This window comes from Lytechinus variegatus, chromosome 14 (genome assembly GCF_018143015.1).
Source record: "Lytechinus variegatus isolate NC3 chromosome 14, Lvar_3.0, whole genome shotgun sequence".
Lineage (NCBI taxonomy): Eukaryota > Metazoa > Echinodermata > Echinoidea > Temnopleuroida > Toxopneustidae > Lytechinus > Lytechinus variegatus.
The window spans coordinates 27,571,934-27,593,633 of record NC_054753.1 but is presented as its reverse complement, the minus strand read 5'-3'; the positions used below and the strand labels follow the sequence as shown (position 1 = coordinate 27,593,633).

The window sequence follows — 21,700 nt, the reverse complement described above, 5'->3', positions numbered from 1 at the left end:
GGAACCTATATTTCGGATCTCACCAGAATGTAGGACCTTAGAATCGTTATTTTATTTATCTTTTACTTATCTATTCATGGTAATGTTAAATGCGAAATGATTTTTATTCAACTTTTAATTGTTAATGACAACTGACAAATCCACTTTATCATTTTTGTTATGTTCATGTACCAGTTTGGCCTATACACCGTCATTGTTTTTAACACAATTCCACTGTTGACTATATTATGAATCGCACAGTAGTTATTTAAACAGTTTAAACAAATGTTTAAAGTCTTAAACAACAAAGTTTAATTTATTGCACTTAATTCTCAATAAACTATGCATGGTTGGTTAAACTTTTAAACAACTACTGTACGATTCTTTTTGTAAACAGCGTTTGACAATAATTTCAAAGAGCTTGTTTTAATGTGTGTAGCCTTGGACGTTTATAATGAAGAACTAAAACGAAGACCGATGACACACATTGATTTTGAATAAAACTTTTTTTTTATTCATATGCACTATCGTCAATAAACCCAATATTGCTTAAAAATTACACCCTCATATACTAATCATTGTAGGCCTAAATAACGCCGGAGCAAATGTCACAGGAGCTTGTGTCGTGTCACTTTTTAAATGGCATCATTGTATCAAACCCAATCGATGCAGGAATATAATTCTCTTGCTCACTTACACGATAAAATGTCATTTTGTCACTTGTTTTCCTTTTGTCCTTTTGGCATTGAATACAGTATTTAGAACTGTGATACAAAAACGTTCCTGACAAGAATACGATTAATGTTCACATGATATCAAGCAAGTGAATTAAGTGCAACGATACTAAATTCGTTTCATATTTTCTTTTCCATGTTTTACATTAATTTCGATGCTTGAAGCAAAATTAAGGAATAATCAAACATGCGTGCAGATACCAGAGGCCGCGGAAACAGGGGGGGGGGGGCTAATTCGGTTCCCCACATTTTTCAATAAACTGATAAGAAACGTGAAAATTACCAATTCTGATCGCATTTTTGTGCATGGTTATCCCAGCTACTCCCCCCCCCCCCCCACATTTACTCATCGCAATGATCAGCACTCTAAAAACAAATCAGTCAAAAATGAGAATAGGGTCAGCTGGGTGTAACTGTGATTCTAGTCATATTTGGCTATTTTCTAGTGATATTTTACAAGAACATAGTTATTTATGACTAGAATATATGTCAGAAATGTGACAAGACATATCAGTTGCACCCAGTTGACTACTGGTCTAGTCAATTTGACTGATTTGTTTTAAGCGTGAGGAATAAATCAAAATTTTATTCAATTGTAAACCTTTCGTTTTTACAGGGTACAGGCTCTTAATGAATAATACCCAAACGTGTAATTACCATCACTAGACAAAATCCACAGATGGCAACTTGCTATCTAATTAAGGTCGAACATATCAGCTCAAAGCATCATGAAAACACGTATGATAATAACATGAATAATGTCAGTTAAAGGTTACGAAAACATTTGAAAATATCAAAAGGTATGGTTATAATGGATATGGTTAAAAACATTTTATATAACATTTTGCAATAATATCTTTAAAACGTTTATGAAGATTTCGTTTCACTTACTTGGAAATGCTTTTTCAAATTGACCGTTTACGGAATAAATGTATTGAACTATAAGTGGACATATGAATATACAAAAAATACATGATATTTACAGATAATGTATCAATCCTCGTGAACATTAAGGCGATGTAAAAATATATGTATCTTTTTTGCAGACATCGTCATAAAAACATAGACAGTTGGAAATATATAATTTTTTTAATGCATGTGTTGATTTTTTTCAAGGTTTTTAGTCAAACATTCTGTTTTAAAATTTCTTTTCGCACTGCATAGCCAAAATGTCACTTATATACCGTACATATGAAACACTTTCGAATATTGTCGAAGGAAATTTAATTCTATACATATAAAATAAGATATTTCTAGAAAAAGGCCTGGGGCCCGTTTCATAAAGCGTTGCACATGTTGTAACTTTGCCATTTATATGGCAACTATCATGGTAACAGGGCTCAGCAGCCAATCGCAATCAAGGTCACCTTGGTTACAACAGTGCAAGTTCTTTATGAAACGGGCCCCTGGGGCCCGTTGCATAAAACTTTTTACCGGAGAAAACTCAGGTTATTTTTACCAGAGTTTTTGCCCTGTGTTAAAGTCAATGGCAGAAATCAGACTAACCTTAGTTTTCAGTTTTTACCAGAGTTTTCTCAGGTTAAAAGTTTTATGCAACAGGCCCCTGGTGTTTGCCTCATAGAGCCGTTACACAAGTAACTTTACGCATGGCTGGAACATAATGTTCTTCCTTGCTAAGTCGGCGACATACATATATAGAATTATATAATCTAGCATAAGTAATTCGTAATTCAACAACTGCTTTCTGAAACACACTACCAGTGCCCCGTCTTACAAAGAGTTACAATTGATCCAATCAATCGTAACTCTATGGAAATCCATCAGTGTCGTAATAATTTATTCTACATGAAATTTGTACAATGTCCTATGTAAACAAAAAGAAGCACAGTGAATTTTCAAGAAAACAATGAATACATGAATATACATCATATAGTTAGAAAATATTTTGAACTAACATGCATAGTATGTGTTGAGGTTTCTGGCCGTCCAAATTTGTATTTGATCGGATCAATCGTAACTCTTTGTAAGACAGGGCCAAGGTCTTTCATAGCAATTCCAACCTCAAAACTTTTTAAAAACAGCATAATGAATAAAGTTTTGATAAAACGCCCTATTGCTTTTGGAAGAAAATGAAGAAGCATCTTCAGTGGAAGATATCAGAGAACTGCATTGACAAGGGTCGCAACGCCACCGCCCTTGTCCTCGTTGCCAAGATTCATCATCTGAACAAATTCTGAAAAAAAAGAGAAAGGATATTTGCGTTTTCTTAAATATATTTTCATGGAAGTTGAACAAAATCTGAAGAAAAAAATAAAAGATGTAGCTTTCATATTGATTTTTTTTTTGCGTTTTCTAAAATATATTTTGATGGGACGAGGGCAAGGCCACTTAAACTTGTCGTTTAAATTTTCTCAATGAAAGAATATCATAATGATTCCATGTATACCATGAAGGGATTTTTTTTTATTTAGGTAGGTCTATGAAAATATAGATTTTGCATTAGTTTCCGTTATTTTCTGTAATTCCGTTATGTCGATTTATGATTAACATTATTCAACAATATTAATCAAATTGTTTAGAATTTTTATGACTGCATGACTACAGTTATATTTGGGGTTAAAGGGGAAATTCACCCTGACAAAAAGTTTATATTGTAGAAATAGCAGGAAAAATATTTTTTAAAAAGTATTGAATCAGGTTCGAGAAAAATCGATCAAAGAATTAAATTTTTTAAAGTATAAAACAAATAATTATTTGATTTGTGACGTCATATGGGAGCATCATTCCTATACATAGCGAATGGAAAAAAAACAAAAGAGTTTCATTTTCTCACAAAATTGAAAATGGTTTTTATTGTACCTTTTGTATATAAATAGAAAAATCATTTCACACCCATCATGAAAACAAAGCATAAATAAGTCATCAGCAGGGGCGGATCCGGGATTTTCCAAGGGGGGGGGTCACATTCCAATGAAAATTTGACAAGCAGAAAAGGGGTCCTCTCTTTCCTCAAGGGGGGGGGGCACACTTGAGTAAAAACGGTATTTTTACATTACAAAATTTGATTATGGCTCTCAACGGGGGGGGGGGGGGGGCACCGGGCCAGCTTCCCCCCCCTTGAGAGCCACTATTAAAATTTGTAATGTAAATATACCGTTTTTACCCCAGTGTGCCCACTGTCCGCCACTGGTCATCAAGAACCATTAAAAAAGATCATGCATTTTATATCACATAACTTATGGGACATGTGCTCATTTATGTTGTCACCAATCCCAAACTAATAACTTCCTTTTATTATTAACGGATTTTCCTCAAATCTTTGTTTTTCTTTATTTTTGCTGCTATTTTTACAACAAACTTATCTTCAGGGTGAATTTACCCTTAAAGTGCATGCGGCAGAAAGAAGCTTCATCGAACCTAATTCCAGCAGCTATAACCATAGGTAGATCCATGATTGGTAGGGTCCACGAGGGCCCCACCTTTTTTCAAAAAATTGTGACAAATGCCCATAATATTTAACACCGCTGACGGGAAACTTCCTCTGGAATATACTTTCGACCCCCTCCCCCCAAAAAAAAAAGGTCGTCACCCACGGAAGCATTTCCCCGTTCATATTGAGAAGAATTTTATTTCAAAGGAAACAAATTATCATGCCAATCATAATTTTTCTCGATCATCCTTATCCCAATACATTCATGAAATTTTCTTCAGAGGTTGAGGCCCACCCATACTGTAAACACGGTGGTGTTAAAACTGACACCAGTTGGTGTTAATAGAGGACCACATGCACCCTGAGGTGTTAAAATTACACCATAGAGATTGAACTTAACACCAAAGAGTGTAAATGTAATTACCAAAGGTATTGCTACTGTCAATTTAACACCGGTTTAAAATAACTGGTGTGGTGCTCTATGTACAACGGTCAACATGACAGTTTTTGCTGTGCACCCTGGCCTTGGATCAACCACCGGCCATGCGAATGCTCCGCCCCTGCCCTAACACTAACAGCTACGGTCATCTTACCTTCGTATTCAATTCGTCCATCGCCATCGATGTCGGCATCCTTGATGAGTTCGTCGACCTCGCCTTTGTTGATATCAAGGGCAATCAGGACGCGATGAAGATCAGAATTTCTGAAAAGAAATTCAGATTCACACCGAATTGTTGACATGGTTAAACCTATAAACTCGAAGTTAACCGCATCCGTATCACCAAAAATGTATGGGTGGTCATTATCGTTTTAATAAAGAAACTTGTAGCACGTGTTATTTACTGATTTTTTTTAGTGTTTTGAATCTGTCATTAAACATGAGGGAAACCATTGAGATTTACAGTATTTCGTGAAAAATGCAGAAAATCCATATAATGGGGTCTGAAAGTATTCACAATTCCTGAGGAAACATAATCTACATACTTCTTTTCATGCAGACATAATGTTTAATTTCTTAACAATTCTCGGTTAAAATCTTAAATAAGTTACTTTTGCCCCGTAAAATGTTCATTTAGAGTTAATTAAATTCCAAATGATATCTCATAAAGTACCTAAATCGGCCTCCAAACTATCCCAGTGGTGGTGCCTTTTATTTTGTCTTGGAGAAGGGGACGCGGCGACCTAAAGATGACGTCATTTTTTCTCAATTGAATAAATGGGGGTAAGACAAAGTATAAGACTTACCTTTTTATACCCTCTAATTTCTGCTTTCTTAATTTTCTCCCTCCTCTCCCCTTCACTACAACTTGAAAAGTCACAGGTTGTTTGTAGCGCCTCCCATGATCTGCCCAGTGATGGATCCGGTGGGGGGGGGGGGGGGTGGAGCATTTCCGGCCCGCCCCACCCCCTTTGAGAGTCATAGTCATTATTTCTACATAAATATGTCGTTCATAGGCAAGTATGCATTCCCCCATCAAATATATAATATTGGGAATATGTCGGGGGTTTTTTGCTTGTCAAATTTTACGTGGGAAAATGTGCCTCCTTTTTTTTAAAAAATCCTTGCTCCGTCCCTGACCTGCCCCAGACCTATATATACTTACTCGATATATCCCAGATTTCCCTTGTCGAACACTCTGAAAGCTTCTCTGATGTCCTCTGCGTTGTCCATGTCATTCATCTTCTTCGACATCACTCCCACGAATTCAGAGAAATCGATGTCACCGTTTCCTGGAGATAAAAAACAAAATTCCACGTCAATTTAAGATGTTCTCAAATTTGTCGTAACATCACTGACCGTGAAAAATAAAATTCGAATGAAAGAGGTTTCTAATTTATATCATATGGCCGTACGAAGCAAGTCGTTTATTAATAAATGGCAATAAATGTTGAGGGGTGGGGTGCAGCATATGAAATTCATTGACTTTGGGGTACTTTTTGAAGGCAGAGAATACGCACAAGTAGAAATTTCAGGGGGCAAATGACATTCCTCTCCCCCTCTCTCTCTCTCCCTCTCCATCTTTCTATGTGTGTCTCAATGCACCCTTCACACCCTCTCCAATACTTAAATAATTCCACTTTTATATACCTTCCCGTAGTATTAATAAATTCCAGGTTCATGTAAATTTCTCTAATTCAAATGAATTCTGAGGAAAATCCACGAAATTATTTGCATGAAATAAAATGTATACAGTCATATCATTTTGTATTTCATATGGTGCTTTCAAAAATATTTTTTTTCAAATGTTGGAAATAATTGTTTTTGCCTATTGCCAACGAATAGTTTAGGTTATTTGAACATATTTACATTTACAAATGATTATGGTGACATGGAATTCACTTAACATGGATACAAACGTATTTAAAAAAAATAAGTCATAAATTGCATATACATGTAATTATAAACCATTTCACTGTAGTATTTTATGTTAATATTGCATGAAAAGCAATATGTGTTAAGTAGTTGATGACCTCACCATGGCGTTAAAAAAAGGGAAAATGTTATTAAAAAAAGAAACTAAAAGTTGGTGCAGGTCCTAGTCGAGATCGGTCCTCCTGTCATACAATAATTCATACGTTCACTAATAGGTATATAAAAAAATCACATGAAATATAGATTATAGGATATAGACATGATTATTTTTCATTACTAAACTTAAGTGTTTCCTCGAGTTTTTACGAAATGAAAGTCTTATTCTTTCCTCTCGAATTGTTTGGGGTAAACTGTTGTGCATTTCGCGTTCCCCATACCAGAAATAGAAGGGGACACACTATCATAATGTCCCCCTTACTATTTTTGTAGTCTTTTATGATGGAAAGAAATACATCATTCAAACTCGAAATAAAACGTAGTTTGGACGAGAAGACCTTACATTTTGGGGTGTTAACCTTTTTTTTTCTTTATTTTGCTTGTCAAATTTTACATTCCCTGGTCCCCCTACCTATGGGGAGAGATATCCGCCCTTGTGGGCGGGGGATGGGGGGATGACACAAACCCTCTTCCATCGGCTGCCGTAATCAGACTCGATATTCAATGGGATGCGCCCCTTCCCCCTGGATCGCCGTTCGCGCAACCTACCATTGACATCGAGCTCGTTGACGATCTCCTGGACCTCTTTCTCCGTGGGGTTCTCTCCCAGTGATCTCATCACATTACCCAACTCCTTGCCCGTGATGATACCATCGCCATCCTTATCGAACACGGCAAACGCTTCCTTCAAGACTGAGAAACAGATCAATAATAATGATGATAATAATAATACCAATAATGATTATACTAATAATACTAATAATAATGATACTACTAATACTAACTACTACAACAACAACAACAACTACTACTACTACTTATAATAATAATAATAATGACAATGATAATAATGACAATGATAAAAATAATAATAATAATAAATAATGATAATAATAATAATAACAACAAATAACAACGATTTTGATGAAATTTTCAGTGTTGTGCTTGTTGAATTTTTCTCTTTTTATTCAAATCAAGTTTTTGTTGGGGTGGACTTGTCCTTTAAATGCTGTATTGTGAAATTGGCCTGTATTGGCCCTAACAGTATTATCTGCAATGTAAATGGGATATGTAATTTTGTAAGAATTGGGATTTACTCGACTATAAAATCCATAACGTCCTGTTTTATTATCAAACATTATTTAAAAACATGATTATTATGAAATATGGCTTTTATTCTGCCATATAATGGAAAAAGCTGTGTTATGACATTCATAATAGCTGATACAAGCCCTAACTAAAAAAATAATGATGTTACATGCGTATAGGGAATCTACTTTTTACAAGAGTGAGAATCATAAAATTCGTTTAACTGTAATGTATGAGTAAAAATATTGTCTTAAACATGATTTATAATAAATACATCACATATTGGTCATGGAGGTAATAAATGCTGCACTTTGAAATTCAAAATGACTGCCATAATTTGGGACACATAATTTTGACAGAATTTGGCTTGGCTTGACTACAAGTATTGTTTATAATTGTGATGTAAGAGTGAAATATTGTCTGAAACCATGGTTCCTACTGAGGTATATAATATCTGGTGCATTTAAGGTGATAAATGCTGCATTCTGAAACGGAAAATGGCCGCCATGGACCGTTATTGTATTATGTACAATTTGAATGAGGACAGATAATTTTCACAAAAGGGCATATGGCGGCAATTTTGAATTTTGAAGTATAACATTTATCACCTATATTTTAGATGGTATGATATATTTCTTTAGTAATCATGTTTTCAGGCAATATTTCAATCATACAACACCATTTAGTCAAGCAAAGCCAAAATCGTTTAACATCATTATTTTGTCCCCATTCACATTGTACATAATACTGTTGCGGCCTGTAGCGGCCATTTTGACTTTCAAAATACAGTATTTATCACATACCTGGCATATAAAAACTGATATATCTTGTCAGAAATTATGCTTTCAGACAATAATTACTCATAGATCACAATTACGTGCATTTATGGTGCTCACTCGTGTGAAAATTTATTTCCTAGTTCGATTGTACATAATATAATCAATGTCTATGGCGGCCATTTTGAAAGTCAAAACACAGTATTAAACACAAACTTTAAACCTGAATGATAATTTTTGTTAAAAATTATGTTTTTTAGACAGTATCCCATTTATTCATCACAAATCAATGCATTTCAATCTTCATCATTGTGATTTCTTTGGTCCTCTTCTCATTGTAAATAATACTGTTAGGGCCTAGCGCCCTTGGCGGCCATTTTGGATATCAAAATACAGCAGTTAACACATACATGGCATATGGAATAATATACTTTGTCAGCAATTAATGTATTTTCAGTCAGTATTCCACTCGTTTCTCTTAATAATATGAATATTTAGTGCTCACTCTTGCGATATTTGTTGGCCCCTTTGCCATAGAAAAATAATACTATTTGGGACAGTGGCACATATTTTGAATATTAAATAAAATCATTTTCCCTTAAATGACATAATAAATGATATATCATGTTAGCATTGATATTTTCATAGCGTCCATTGATCAAAATTATTTGCAGTTTAGCGATAAGATAAAGATAAGATAAGATTTATTTCATTTATACACGGTTAAAAAGCCCTAACAGTTCTTTTGATTTCCATTGGGGCCGTGTGGAACATACAATTGACAAAAAGTAAACATTATAAAAACAGTGTTTAACGAACAATATATATGGAACAGAAGCATCAATGAAATATTACAAGGCAATCAATGAAACGTGAAGAGGAGGGGAGGAGAAGAAAAAAAAGGAAGAAGAAGAAGGGAAAAGTGAGAGGGAGAAGAAAAAGACAACAGAGAAGATAACAGAAGAAAAAAAAGAAGAAGAAAAAAAGAATAAGAAAGAGACGAAGAAATTATATACCGCTCTCAAAAACATCAATAACTTACAACATGAAACATCTATCGGTAAATTGGAACAAAGCGGTGCATACATGGTAATAGTAAATGTGTACATGGTAAAGTAAAATGTCAAAATAAATACATGTTTCTATAATGGACAACCGAGCACAAGAAAATGAATATAATATGAATAGTGAAAATTAATTTTCCCTATTCATATTGTACCTATTTTTCCTATTCATGTTGTACTTAATAGGGTATACAGAGGTTTGTAGCGGCCATTTTGAATATCAAGAAAAAAAATATTTTGTCAACAAAATGTTGTTTTTTAGAGAGTATTTCACTCCTGCAACACATATATTTATAGCAAATTTGCTGGCAATTTTATGATTTTCATGGGTAATATGCATACTTTGGCTGTCATTGGATTTTGCCAATTTGCGGTAAATGCCCAAGATTACACGAGTGGCATCATTCAGACTCATAATCAGCACCCTCGAATTGGCAAGAAACCATAAAAAATATTTTATATATGAAAAAACAAGGTTATGCCTCTTCTATCTTGGACTTATAGTGTGGATCAGTGGCGTAACTACGGGGGGGCATGGGGGGCACGTGCCCCCCCAATAGGCTGGCCAAAAAAAAAAAAAAAAAAAAAAAAAAAAACGGAGAAAAGGAGAAAAAGAGGAAAAAAAGGAAGAAAAACGTATTGGGGGTCGGGGGGGGGAGAAGAAATTGTTGTTTATCATAGTGTTATATTATATTATGTTATATAACATAAGAAGCATTTTTTCACAACTTTATGAAACATTATTTGCTGAATTGTGTCTTTATTGTTCCTGTTTTAACTAGTGATATATTCTTCTTTTTCATGACTACTGAAAGTTATTGCCCTATTTTAAGGTTTTAATATAAAACATTTCCTGTCCGTGCTAACGTTCGCATTAGTGGATTGGTGAGATGTCTGCTCTTCATGAACTCCTAAAATCAGTCCTTATAAAATGTCAATTTTTCTGATCTGAATATCAAAAAATTTTAGCTCGCGCTTCGCGCTCGCATCATTTGGTTAGTGAAATAGGTGGGGTCTTAGTGAATACCTACAAACAAGCCTTGGAATGCCCCTCTTCATGTCTGAATTTCCTAGATTTTCAGCTCGCGCTTCGCGCTCGCAATATTTCATTAGTGAGATGCGTATGATAATCATGATTACAATGACTTCAAAAAGGTGTTTAGATGTAGTTCTAACAAAATCAGCAAGCGCTTGGCACTCGCATTAGATGACTATGGTGAGATATGTATACTCTGACTTAATGGATTCGTAACTATATTCCTTAAAATATCCATGTTTGGGGTCAATATATACTAAAATTTCAGCTCGCGCTTCGCGCTCGCATCATTTGGTTAGTAAAATACGTAGGGTCTTAGAGAATTCCTACAAACAACCCTTAGAATGCCCTCTTCAGGTATATATTTCCTAAATTTTCAGCTCGCGCTTTTGCGCTTGCAGTATTTGATTAGTAAGATGCGTATGATAATCATGATTACATGACTACAAAGGTGCTTCATGACTGTGTTAAGATGTAATACTAACAAAATCAGCAAAGGATGGCAATAGCATTAGATGACTATGGCGAGATATTTATGCTCTTAATGGATTCTAAAATATAATCCTTATAATTTCCTTGTTTAGGGTCGGTATATACAAAAAATTTAGCTCGCGCTTCGCGCTCGCATTATTTGTTTAGCGAGACAGTTAAGTATCATGATTACAAAACAATTTGCTTATAATGTCAATTTTAGCCCTCAATATAAAAAGAATTAAGCTCGCGCTTCGCGCTCGCATTATTTAATCAGTGATATACATATCCGTTTGATGGCACTGTATGTCCTTAAAATATCTCTATTAGGTCAGTGTACCTGACAACTGAACGCGCTTCGCGCGCTCCCTAAGTGACCCGAAATTTTTGCTGGGCCCCCCCCCCCCTAATGCCGTGACCCACGGTACGCCACTGGTGGAACTCAATGTAAAATCACCTAGTTTGATTTTTTTTTTTTTTATTCAAATAAACATTTTTCTGGGGTGGACTCGACCTTTCAATTTGAACATTTCAACAGAGTGAGAATCACATATTCACATAGCCGACTATGTGAACATCACGCTATGTCTCGTCACATTTGCTTTCCGTGTGACCATAGTGTGACAATATATTATCACTATAGTTGAATTTGAGCAGTTAATAAAAGTAATATTTTCACATAGTGCACTAATATGTGAACACACTGATTGAAACTGTTCTTTCCAGTAGCTAGGGATAGACCAGTATACATTCGTTATTCCGAAGGTTCGAATATTCCGAAGGTTCTCAAATCCGGCGAAAGCGAAATAAGTTTCGTTGTTCCAAAGGTTTTATCCGAAAACGAAATGAGGTTCGTCGTTCATTTCGTTTTCGGACTAACGAACCTTCGGAATTACGAACCTCATTTCCTTTTCGGATTAACGAACCTTCGGAATTACGCCACAAATGTTCGGTTTAACGAACCATTCGCGGATCCAGGAGGGGGCCGAGCCGGCCCCGGCCCCCCCCCCCCCCTATTTTTTGGCAACCTGCAGAAAAAAGTGTACTCTTTACCTTGATAGAAACTACGAAAAACAGAAAGAAAAGTAAGAAAGAGGTATTTTACCCATGATGTGTAATTTACAGCCTCGTAACGACCAGCCCGACCGCGAAAGGATACAAAAAAAAGTGAGGGGAAGAATTGGAAAATATACTTTATATAATTTTTTGAGCTCGCGCTTCGCGCTCGCATTGCCTGTGTAATGAATCCCAATCAAGAGGGTTAAATGACACTAATATATAACCAATATTTATATATACAATATATCCAGTTCTGATATCAATTTGCACACAATTTTTTAGCTCGCACATCAAGCTTTCAGTATTTTGTTTGATTTACACAAAATATTAATGTGTATCAAAATGTTCAGCTCGCGCTGCGCGCTCGCATTGTTTGATTTGTGAGAACCTATGCTCTTTGGAAATTCTTACCAAAATTTGTCAAAATGCTCCTTTATCATGTCAGTATATCAAAAAATTAAGCTCATGCTTCGCGCTCGCATTTAATTGTTTGAGACACACAGATTGTTTATTTAAATAAAAACGCGTTGTTCATTTTTTTCAGGTCGGAATATCAGAAATTTTGAACTCCCGCTTCGCACTCTCATTATTTAATTGGTGATACTTGTATCCTCTTCATTAATCACTAAAACAGTCCTAATTGAGTCACTTTTCACGTTACTATATGATAAAAGTTCGGCTCGCGCTTCGCGCTGGCATTGTTTAGTTGGATAGTTATCTTTGTTCATGATTATAAAAACTGCTCTGAATCTTCAGTTCTAAGGACATAAAGTATCAAAGATTTTTAGCTCGCGCTTCGCGCTCGCATTATTTATCAAGACCAAATGAGATACTTTATATTGTTTATAGCAATAAACACTAATACTTAAAACTTCAGTCTTTAGTTAGGAATACCCCCTGAAAAAAACAACAAAAAAAAAGCCAGATTGTAGCGGCCAATCGAGAAAAATGTTGATCAAAATATTTTTCGGCCCCCCCCCCCTATTGGCGAAAGCTGGATCCGCCCCTGCGAACCCTTTTTCGTTTTCGGATTAACGAACATCGAAGTATAGGCAATTTACGTGTTTCGGAATTACAAACCTTCGGAATAAAGAACCTTCGGAAATACGAAATGTAACTGTGTCATACTACTTATCTATGACACTATACTGCAATCCGTTAGCATGGTTAGCATGTCATGACTCAAAATGTAAACAATTCGAGTAATAAGATTATTCTCTCTTTTTTTCACCCGATATTATATGAACAATTATCTTTTTTTATAGCAACGATGATGATGCCATAAAGGTCCATTCACATCCATAATGATTACCTTGTAATTGCTCCTTCGGTAGATTTGCTCCTGCCTGTTCCGCCTGTAGAGGATAATAGAAAGAATTTGTTTTCACGCCTGGGTTGCGATATGATTTGATGAGAAATTGAGAATATTGATATTAGATAGACACATGGACGGAGATCCCAGGGGGACGCCCCCTACCCAAAATAATAGGGGGATACAATATCGAATGTCCCCCAACTATTGTTGGTTTTTTATGATGGGAAGAAATACATCATTCAAAAGCGAAATAATAGGCCTACATGTATTTTGGTCGAAATGACCTGACATTTGCGGTGATAACTTTTTTTTTTTTTGGGGGGGGTGTGTGTTTGTCAAATTTTCCAGCCCCTGGTCCCCCTACCTTTGGGGAGAGATTTCCGTCCTTGGATAGACAAACCCTGTCAGAGGACAGAGTACTATATTGGAATGACAGGTTAAGTGATTTTCAGGGTTTTCTATTTTACATTTAATTGAAGCAAGATATGTTAGAAAGACGTGTTTCACAACTATACCCGAGTGAGAAAAACACATCCGCACCTGACAAACAGTCAGTTCAATGGAAGTCCTTCTCACGAACAGATAACTACATTCTGTTCTGAAAGAGTATTCTCTCCCAACAATTTGATGCCATAATACATTTACGCTTGGATAATCAGGAGGTATTCTTTGCCTGTACTTCATAAAATTTGATGAAGTAAGGTGTGACTACCATGAGCGATTATCCTGCAAATAGTAAGGTGTTGTACTAAAATTAGTTGTAAAATTACCTGTTCGATGAAATCGATATTATAGTTGATGAAAGGAGTACCTTAGTTGGGAGGGAGGAGAGGGGGGGGGGGCAGAGGGTGTGATCGCCCCCATCTCTGGCAAAAAAAGAAATGCAGTGGTGTTGTGGCTCAGTTGATAAGTCCCCAGACTTTGATCCACAGGTTCGGGGTTCGAATCCCACCGCACCACTCACGTCCTTTGGCAATGCATTTATTTGCATTTTCCATTCTCCACCCAGGTGAAGTAAATGTGTACCCGGTAGGAAGAAATTTCTTGAATGCTCGAGCGCCTGATAAGAGTAGCCGTGCTCAATAAAAGCCGGGGTAATGGTTTGTCGCGTTTGGAAACAGCATAGACTATAAAAATAGTTTGGCAAAAAATGGCTAACTTTTAACCAACCCTGGGCAACACTCTGACCAGACGACTATGGGTTAAAATCTGTCCAAATTGGGAAATAAATTTGCTCAACTGGATAATAATTGCTCAGAATAAATATATTTTACCAACATACATTACCCAACACAGTGGACAGTATATTGCCCAACATTTCAAGTGTGCATAAGCGCTAACACGTTGCATTAAACTCTTCAAAAAGAAGTTTAGAAATCTGAGTTTGATCGAGAATACCTCCTCGATTTAGAGAATAGTACTGTGACTGATACCAATATAATGAATAAATCATTTAATTCTCTTTGAAATTATACCCCACATGATATGATTATGGTTAATATTGAGGCTTGCAAAATGACACAATATTGAAATTCACTGCTCTTTTTTCTGATGTGATGAGTGAGTTTTACAGCGGTTTCTTTTGTTTCCTTACACCTTGGCCACATTGACATTAGAATGGAATCAAACACACCTCTGCACAAGCAAACACATAACAAACATCGAGGGTATTTCAAACCACGACTCAGACCATGTTATCTCGCAGAAACATCACTATATAAACCACAACAAAATATCAAAAATGAAGAAGCAGGGGCTTGATTTCAATGGATTTTCATATGACACAGACAAAAGTGTGTTTCTTGACCTGTCATGACTATTTCTGCTCGTTTTGCAGCTTTTCAATTCAGACCTCATCCAACACTTTCGAATCCTGCTCTTTTCACGATGGCATAACAACCATGATATCATTTTAAAGAAAATTAAATGATCTTTTGAATGATGTCAAATATACATTGTGCAAAATTGGGAGTTGGGAGAAATTAAGGGCCAAACTCAGATTTCCAAACGTTTTCGAGCGGTTTATTATAATCATTTAAAAAAAAAGAAAAAGAGAAAATAAGACTAACAAATGCTTTGCCCGTTACAATAAATTGGTATTGCACTTTATCGCGGTATCTTGACGCCGACTCTGAGAATTGTTACTTAAAGGTGGTCATTAAACAATTCTATGAAGGTCATGTGGTGTTAGAATTGCGCCACTCCTTACACATGTTGTATATTTTCAAATGTTAAGTCTCCCATTTTCCATCACTTCAAGGGGGGGGCACATACCTTTATAAACAAATGACCAACATCGCACTGTTGGGGATCGAAAAGGCTTATTGATTCTATACTCATGACGTCATCAATCCTGAATCAAATAATGCAGGGGATCTCTGTCAGAAATAATGACGCAATAATTGTTTCTGGATCCATAAACAATTAAATACAGAATGTAAATCATTCACTGCATTAACGAATGTTGACTAAATTGCGTACACGTATTGATTTTATGACATGACACGAATCCAGGGCAATGATTTTCTCGTGGGATACGCTATACAGACTGACCTATGGCAGGCTGGTGGAACGCCACGGGGCGGGTATAGCTTTCTCTGATTTTTCAAGTAACTTCAAATCAAATTAGAATTAAAAACTAAACGAGGAGGAAGACGAAAGTTCCTTTGTGTAACTGTACCATTATTTGTTCAAGCTAAAATTCGAGTAAAGTCAATTCAGCAGCGGCGTCGGGATATTTTGAAAATTTTGAAATGGGAAAGGGGGAGGCAAGATGATCCAAAAGTCAGATTATGTTTCTTAACATAAAATAACAGGGTTAGGCTTATCTTTTTTATCTTCCCTTTCCCCGCCTCCTTTCCATCTCCTTTCCCGCTCCCCTTTTCCAATTCATGGGTGCGTCCTGGCCTAGTGGTTAAGACTTTCGTCTTTCAATCTGAGGGACGTGGGCTCGATTCACAGCCTTCATGGGTGAGTCGTGGTCTAGTGGATAAGACTCTCGTCTTTCAATCTGAGAGACGTGGACTCGATTCCTATATAGCCATGGCGTGTTTTCCTTTAGAAAGAAATTTACCCACATTGTGCTGCACTCAACCCAGGTAAGGTAAATGGGTACCGGCAGAAAGAAATTCCTAAAAATATATATGAGCACTGGAATGGGTAGACTAGTTTAGCAGGGGTAATATAGGCGAATCTTGATCCCCTATAATACGGAAGATACGTGCCCTATATAAATCTTTTATTATGTATTATTATTCTTTTCAACCATGGGGGCCCTCCCCCAGTGACGCGCCGCAAGTCAGTAAACTTGCCCTTGTCGAAAATTACTTCAGTTAATTAGTGGTTAAGGTGGCTTATTTAGGAAGACCGCCACAAGGGACAAACACTATATTGTGCCCCTTCCACTTATCTAACGCCTACACGCGGAAAACGCCCTTTCCAGCCTTTGTTGCTTTCAAGGTTGGTCATCACACCCTTTCTTGTTAGCGCCAGTAGCGTACCTAGGATTTTCCACAGGGGGGGGGGGGCAGTCTGCCCCCAGCCCCCGTAGGTATACGCTAGTGTATAGCGCCTTCTGAAAGTGACGACCGGCAGGGGTCGAGTTTGGAATAGTGAGTTGTTGCACCACGACGCAGAATGAATTCTAGAGCAAAGTAAATGTGTAGAAAATACCCGTCAAAACAAAGACAATGAATCATTGGGAGGTCTTTGTCGAAAATACTTGGCAAACTGGAACAGCACTTCGTCCTAGGTTTTAGATCTGACGAACAATGGCATATGCTGTTTGTCCAGAGTCCAGGACGAAACTGCTGTTTAATCTGATTCACCAATTTTCGGCAAAGACCTTTTGGTTGCTAATTATCATGAAGGGCATTTTACAATACATTTTCTATGTTCTTGAAAACGTTCGGTGTGTTGGTGTGGAACTCTCTAATTGCCTTTCATACGCCGCGGCGCCGCGCCGTTGGGTCGTCAGCAATGATCCAATCATAACCGACGGACAATGACCTCAACATTATTGTCAGTCTGCATTAAACAAAATCAATTGATGTTACATTATCATAATTACACAGCAATGAGTTTTATGCATGAGTGTGTGGGAGGGTTGTTTAATAGGCGGTCTATTTGATTCCACCCGGGGAACGTTTCACGAAGGACTTGCCGGATTGCCGGTTTAACCGGCGGTCAGTAGTAACAGTCCGACACCCAGTAGTGATAATTGCCCGTAGTCTGAAGTCGGGTTTAACTTAAACTCAAGTTAAAAGTTGTTATTTAACTATGAATAGCAAATTGTTACATAAATCACTAACGGTAGACGTATCATAATTTCAGCTCATTTGGCTCTCAAAATCATTCATAATAGTCTAGGAAGTATAAATAGAAGATTGTCTTCACCATCGATGAATCAGGAATGAGCACAGTAAACATATATAATAAGAAACATACAATTTAATAAAAAATGACACTTTTGGCTTCCCATAATTTTATCACAGAGTAACTAGACCAGGGTCTAAATTAACCCTGACTTCAGAATACGGCAAATGAGTTTTTGAGTAAATGTTAAGGGGACATGTAGACGTTTAATGGAGCAAAAATTTTGACCTTATTTCCCCCAAAATGGGTATAGATATTAATATTCAAAAAACAAAGTAATATTAAACTCCTTCCCTTTTTCTGTTTGCTTCATCCATTTTTACCGGTCGTGGATTTTTTTTTTTTTTTTGGGGGGGGGGATATAGCCGCCTAGGCCCTTGTCTGTACAGCAGTGCCGACATCTAAGCTTCTCAGCCAATAAGAATCAAGGAAAGTTATCATGTGACAGATGACAATTTTTTTCCAGATTATACAAACTGTTGAAATATTTCCCATGTATGCCCCCCTCACCTACCGTCCAGCATACGATGTGTCCATAATATGTACATTAATTATTTCATGAAGTAAGCATATTATTTTCAATCACTAAAAAATGTTAAAATGTATATTTTGAATAAAACTTGTTAATAACTGTATGAAAAATATGAGCAAAATAATTGTTTTCGTTATCATTTTTGTCCATGATGTAAAATAAATGTTGATTTTGTTCTCTGGAATAGAAATCGAATGTTTACTTAAAATGCAATTACATGTATCTCAAATTATTTATAAAAATCAAGATGATCAAACGACAAAAACAATCTCAAGTCATAAGTATTTTTGTTTGTTCATGCTTGCACGAGTTCATAAATTGATTTGGGATCGTGCCTTTGCTACAAATTAAATTAATGGGATAACAATTTTACTTCTTAACTCGTCGGAACATATTCCCACCGGAGTCTGGCCAATTCTCCAATACAACGTTGGACTGGCATACAGATGGGGGCTATTATAGAGGTCATGGCCCCCAAAGAGTTCCACGAGACCACGACCAAGAAAAAAAACAATAGAAAAGGGAGAAAAAAAAAAAAAGCGAAAGAAAAAAATGTTAGAGGTGATAATATTTTCGGAACCTTACGCCTTAGTCAACCACATCAAATTTTCATTTTTGAAAGGTTAAGACATTTTGCTCGCTCGCTCGGTAAGTTTAAAAAAAAATGTTAGATCTAAAATGCCTGTTTCATGTAGACATAATGATGTCTAAGTAATATTCACACTTCGCTGTGAAATGATGTCATTTCACGAGCTCCATATTTTTGTTCGCAATATCCTAGCCTTGAATTAAGGTAATCATATCATTCTATCATTATGTTTATAATGAATTAATACCAGACTATCTCCTTATCCCGGTAATGGTTGAATAGAGCGGGTTTTGGTGTGTGTGTGTGTGTGAAGGGGGAGGGTGAGGGGGATGCGTAGCATGTTTTAACAATATTGAAATAAATTATTTTTAATGGCAACGATCTCATCCCCATAAAACAAATCTGAATGAGAGTAACAGGTTGGGGTATTTTACCTCATATATAGATGATTATGTCTATCTTTAGCTCATTCAAAGACGAATTGGTATAGGCCTCAACACAAAATGCAAACTCAATTGCTAGTTGCATAACTTCTTTTTTTTTTACCGTTTGGTCACAAAATACGATATATCCAACAATAGATATATGGTCGGATGAGTTGGTTAAGAATAGATTTAAAATTTGATTGCTTGGTTGAAAACTATTGCAACAAAATACTTCATGGTCATTCATCCGAGCTGAAATTTTATGTGTCTTTATACAAAAGATAAGTTCTCCCTGTCGAGTAAGGTCAGGGAAAGCATCAATACGGGAGGGGTGGAAATTGTAGCAATATATTGAGGTAAATTCATTTTTCGTAGGGTCCATGAGTCAATTGCTATTTCTATATACAAATAAAAAAAGATTTAATTTAAATAATATACTATCTCTCACTTTGGATGATGCCAGTATTGGTCTATCACGGAATGAGGTTCTATAATTACAGATGGACGTTCGGTTGACTGCTTGATATAGAATTCTTAAAAGAACACAATCTTCACTTGCTGGGTTTTGTAAGCGACCGAAGCAAGGCAGCATATTTTCGGTAGTTTATTGACTCCATGGTGTCTGCTTGCAGCCCTAACGCGTTTTCAGGGGTTATTTAGGAGACAGGATCGGGCCTTCGGAAAGAGTAATTGTAAAATATTATTACGTACGAGCGTTTGTTTCAGTCGTTTAAAATAGTAGACACAAGTTTAAGAGAAAAGCAATGGATTACTTATTAATCACGAAATGACATATCAGAGAAGAGTTAAAGGGATCTTCTCTAATAAGAAAAAAGACACGAGTATGAAACATTCCACATTGTCCAAACTAACTAGTCATGCCGGGAGGTTAGAACCTGAATGGAAGAGTCAAAATCACCATATTAAGTGCCTCCTTTATCACGTTCATCGGACTACAAAATCACTTCACGGAAGGTCTGAAATATTAGCACATAAAATAATGGGGCAAGGAGAGAATACACGGTTGCTAATAAACAAAAGGTTTATATAAGATGGACCCCCACCCCTTCGCGTATGGCCCCGTCCATTTCCACCTGGTCATTCCCCACCCCCCCCCCCCCCCGATTGAGCTAACCCCAAACTTCTCGCGCAACAAAGTTTTCGAATACAAGCTTACTATCATTTTCCCCGTGAAAATGGATATGAATTATGAGATGAATATGAAGTTCAATTAAAAGTGACATTGCTTCAGCTAGTATACCCATTTATATTTCAAACCATGTGAAGTGAGACATTTTTTTTATAAATCAAACCCTAAGCTCATGTTCATTGATTTTGATTAATATTCCACCCTGACACTTCACTCACTACAACTATTTTAAGGTGGCCTGCAGTTGCACAAAACTTAGCTAAGCTTTTGAAAGGACAAATCATATTTCACAGATTTAAATCAAAGTGCTATATTACTCGAATGATTGTATAAATATATTAATTATTGTGCACTTTTTTGTAATTTCATAACATGAATGCTTTTGTACGTGAAAAACAAATCTCAAGCGAGAAGTATGGAAATGAATGAAATCAAACGAATGTTTTGTGGAAACGAAAACTATAAATGGTATATCGGTTTACTGCAAAATCTCAAATCCAACAAAGTAAAAAAAAAATGGTAGTCCAAGAACAGTTTTCGGAAGTGGTTCAAATTGCATAACAAGAAACGAAACCCAAACAATCTTACTCACCATTTTCTCTAATTCTTAAATGCACCAATGATATCACTTTCTCCACAAAAAAAAATGCTTGTTATCTCCTTCAAACTCCAAAGTATTCTTCAGGATTCTGCCACAATAACTGTTTTTGTTTACGAATTCTCACTGCACTGTTCGCTTAATTCCCATTTTCATCGGAATTGAAGTTGTTTTGATATTATTTAATCACGCTTCAGTTAGTTCAAATATCATTGCAGATGAAGCATGACCCAAAAATGGTTTATTAGCGCGGGACTGGAATAGACCATTTCAATCAGTCATTCTGCCCAATATATCATGTATATATCGGGCTTGGTTCCCAGCGGCAGCGGCGGGGGAACAAATCAATGATATATTCTTTGTGATATGGATTTTGCATTGTCGAGCGGGGCTATGTACAACCCAACCACCTCATGTATTCACTTCATTCAATTCTTTGCTTCTGTATAAAAGAGACTTACACAAGAAAATCGTTCCTCTCCTCCTCATGGAAGAATCAATACATGACCTTACACCCTCTTGTAACAAAAAGACACATTAACACAGCTTGGTAAATATACACTTTAACCATGTTAACCATGGACCTAG

The 21,700-nt window shown here is 36.3% G+C and overlaps 1 protein-coding gene across 1 annotated transcript; it reads right to left on the bottom strand.

The window, feature by feature from the left end:
* Positions 1–2,273: 2,273 nt before the first annotated feature.
* On the bottom strand, positions 2,274–21,445 carry LOC121427719 (neo-calmodulin-like). The gene is made up of 6 exons (XM_041624251.1): positions 21,107–21,445; positions 13,442–13,484; positions 7,184–7,327; positions 5,709–5,835; positions 4,698–4,807; positions 2,274–2,907 (listed from the first exon to the last, which is right to left on the bottom strand). The coding sequence occupies exons 1-6, from the start codon at positions 21,107–21,109 to the stop codon at positions 2,831–2,833; spliced, it is 504 nt and encodes a 167-aa protein (XP_041480185.1). The 5' UTR covers positions 21,110–21,445; the 3' UTR covers positions 2,274–2,830.
* Between the last annotated feature and the right edge of the window lie 255 nt (positions 21,446–21,700).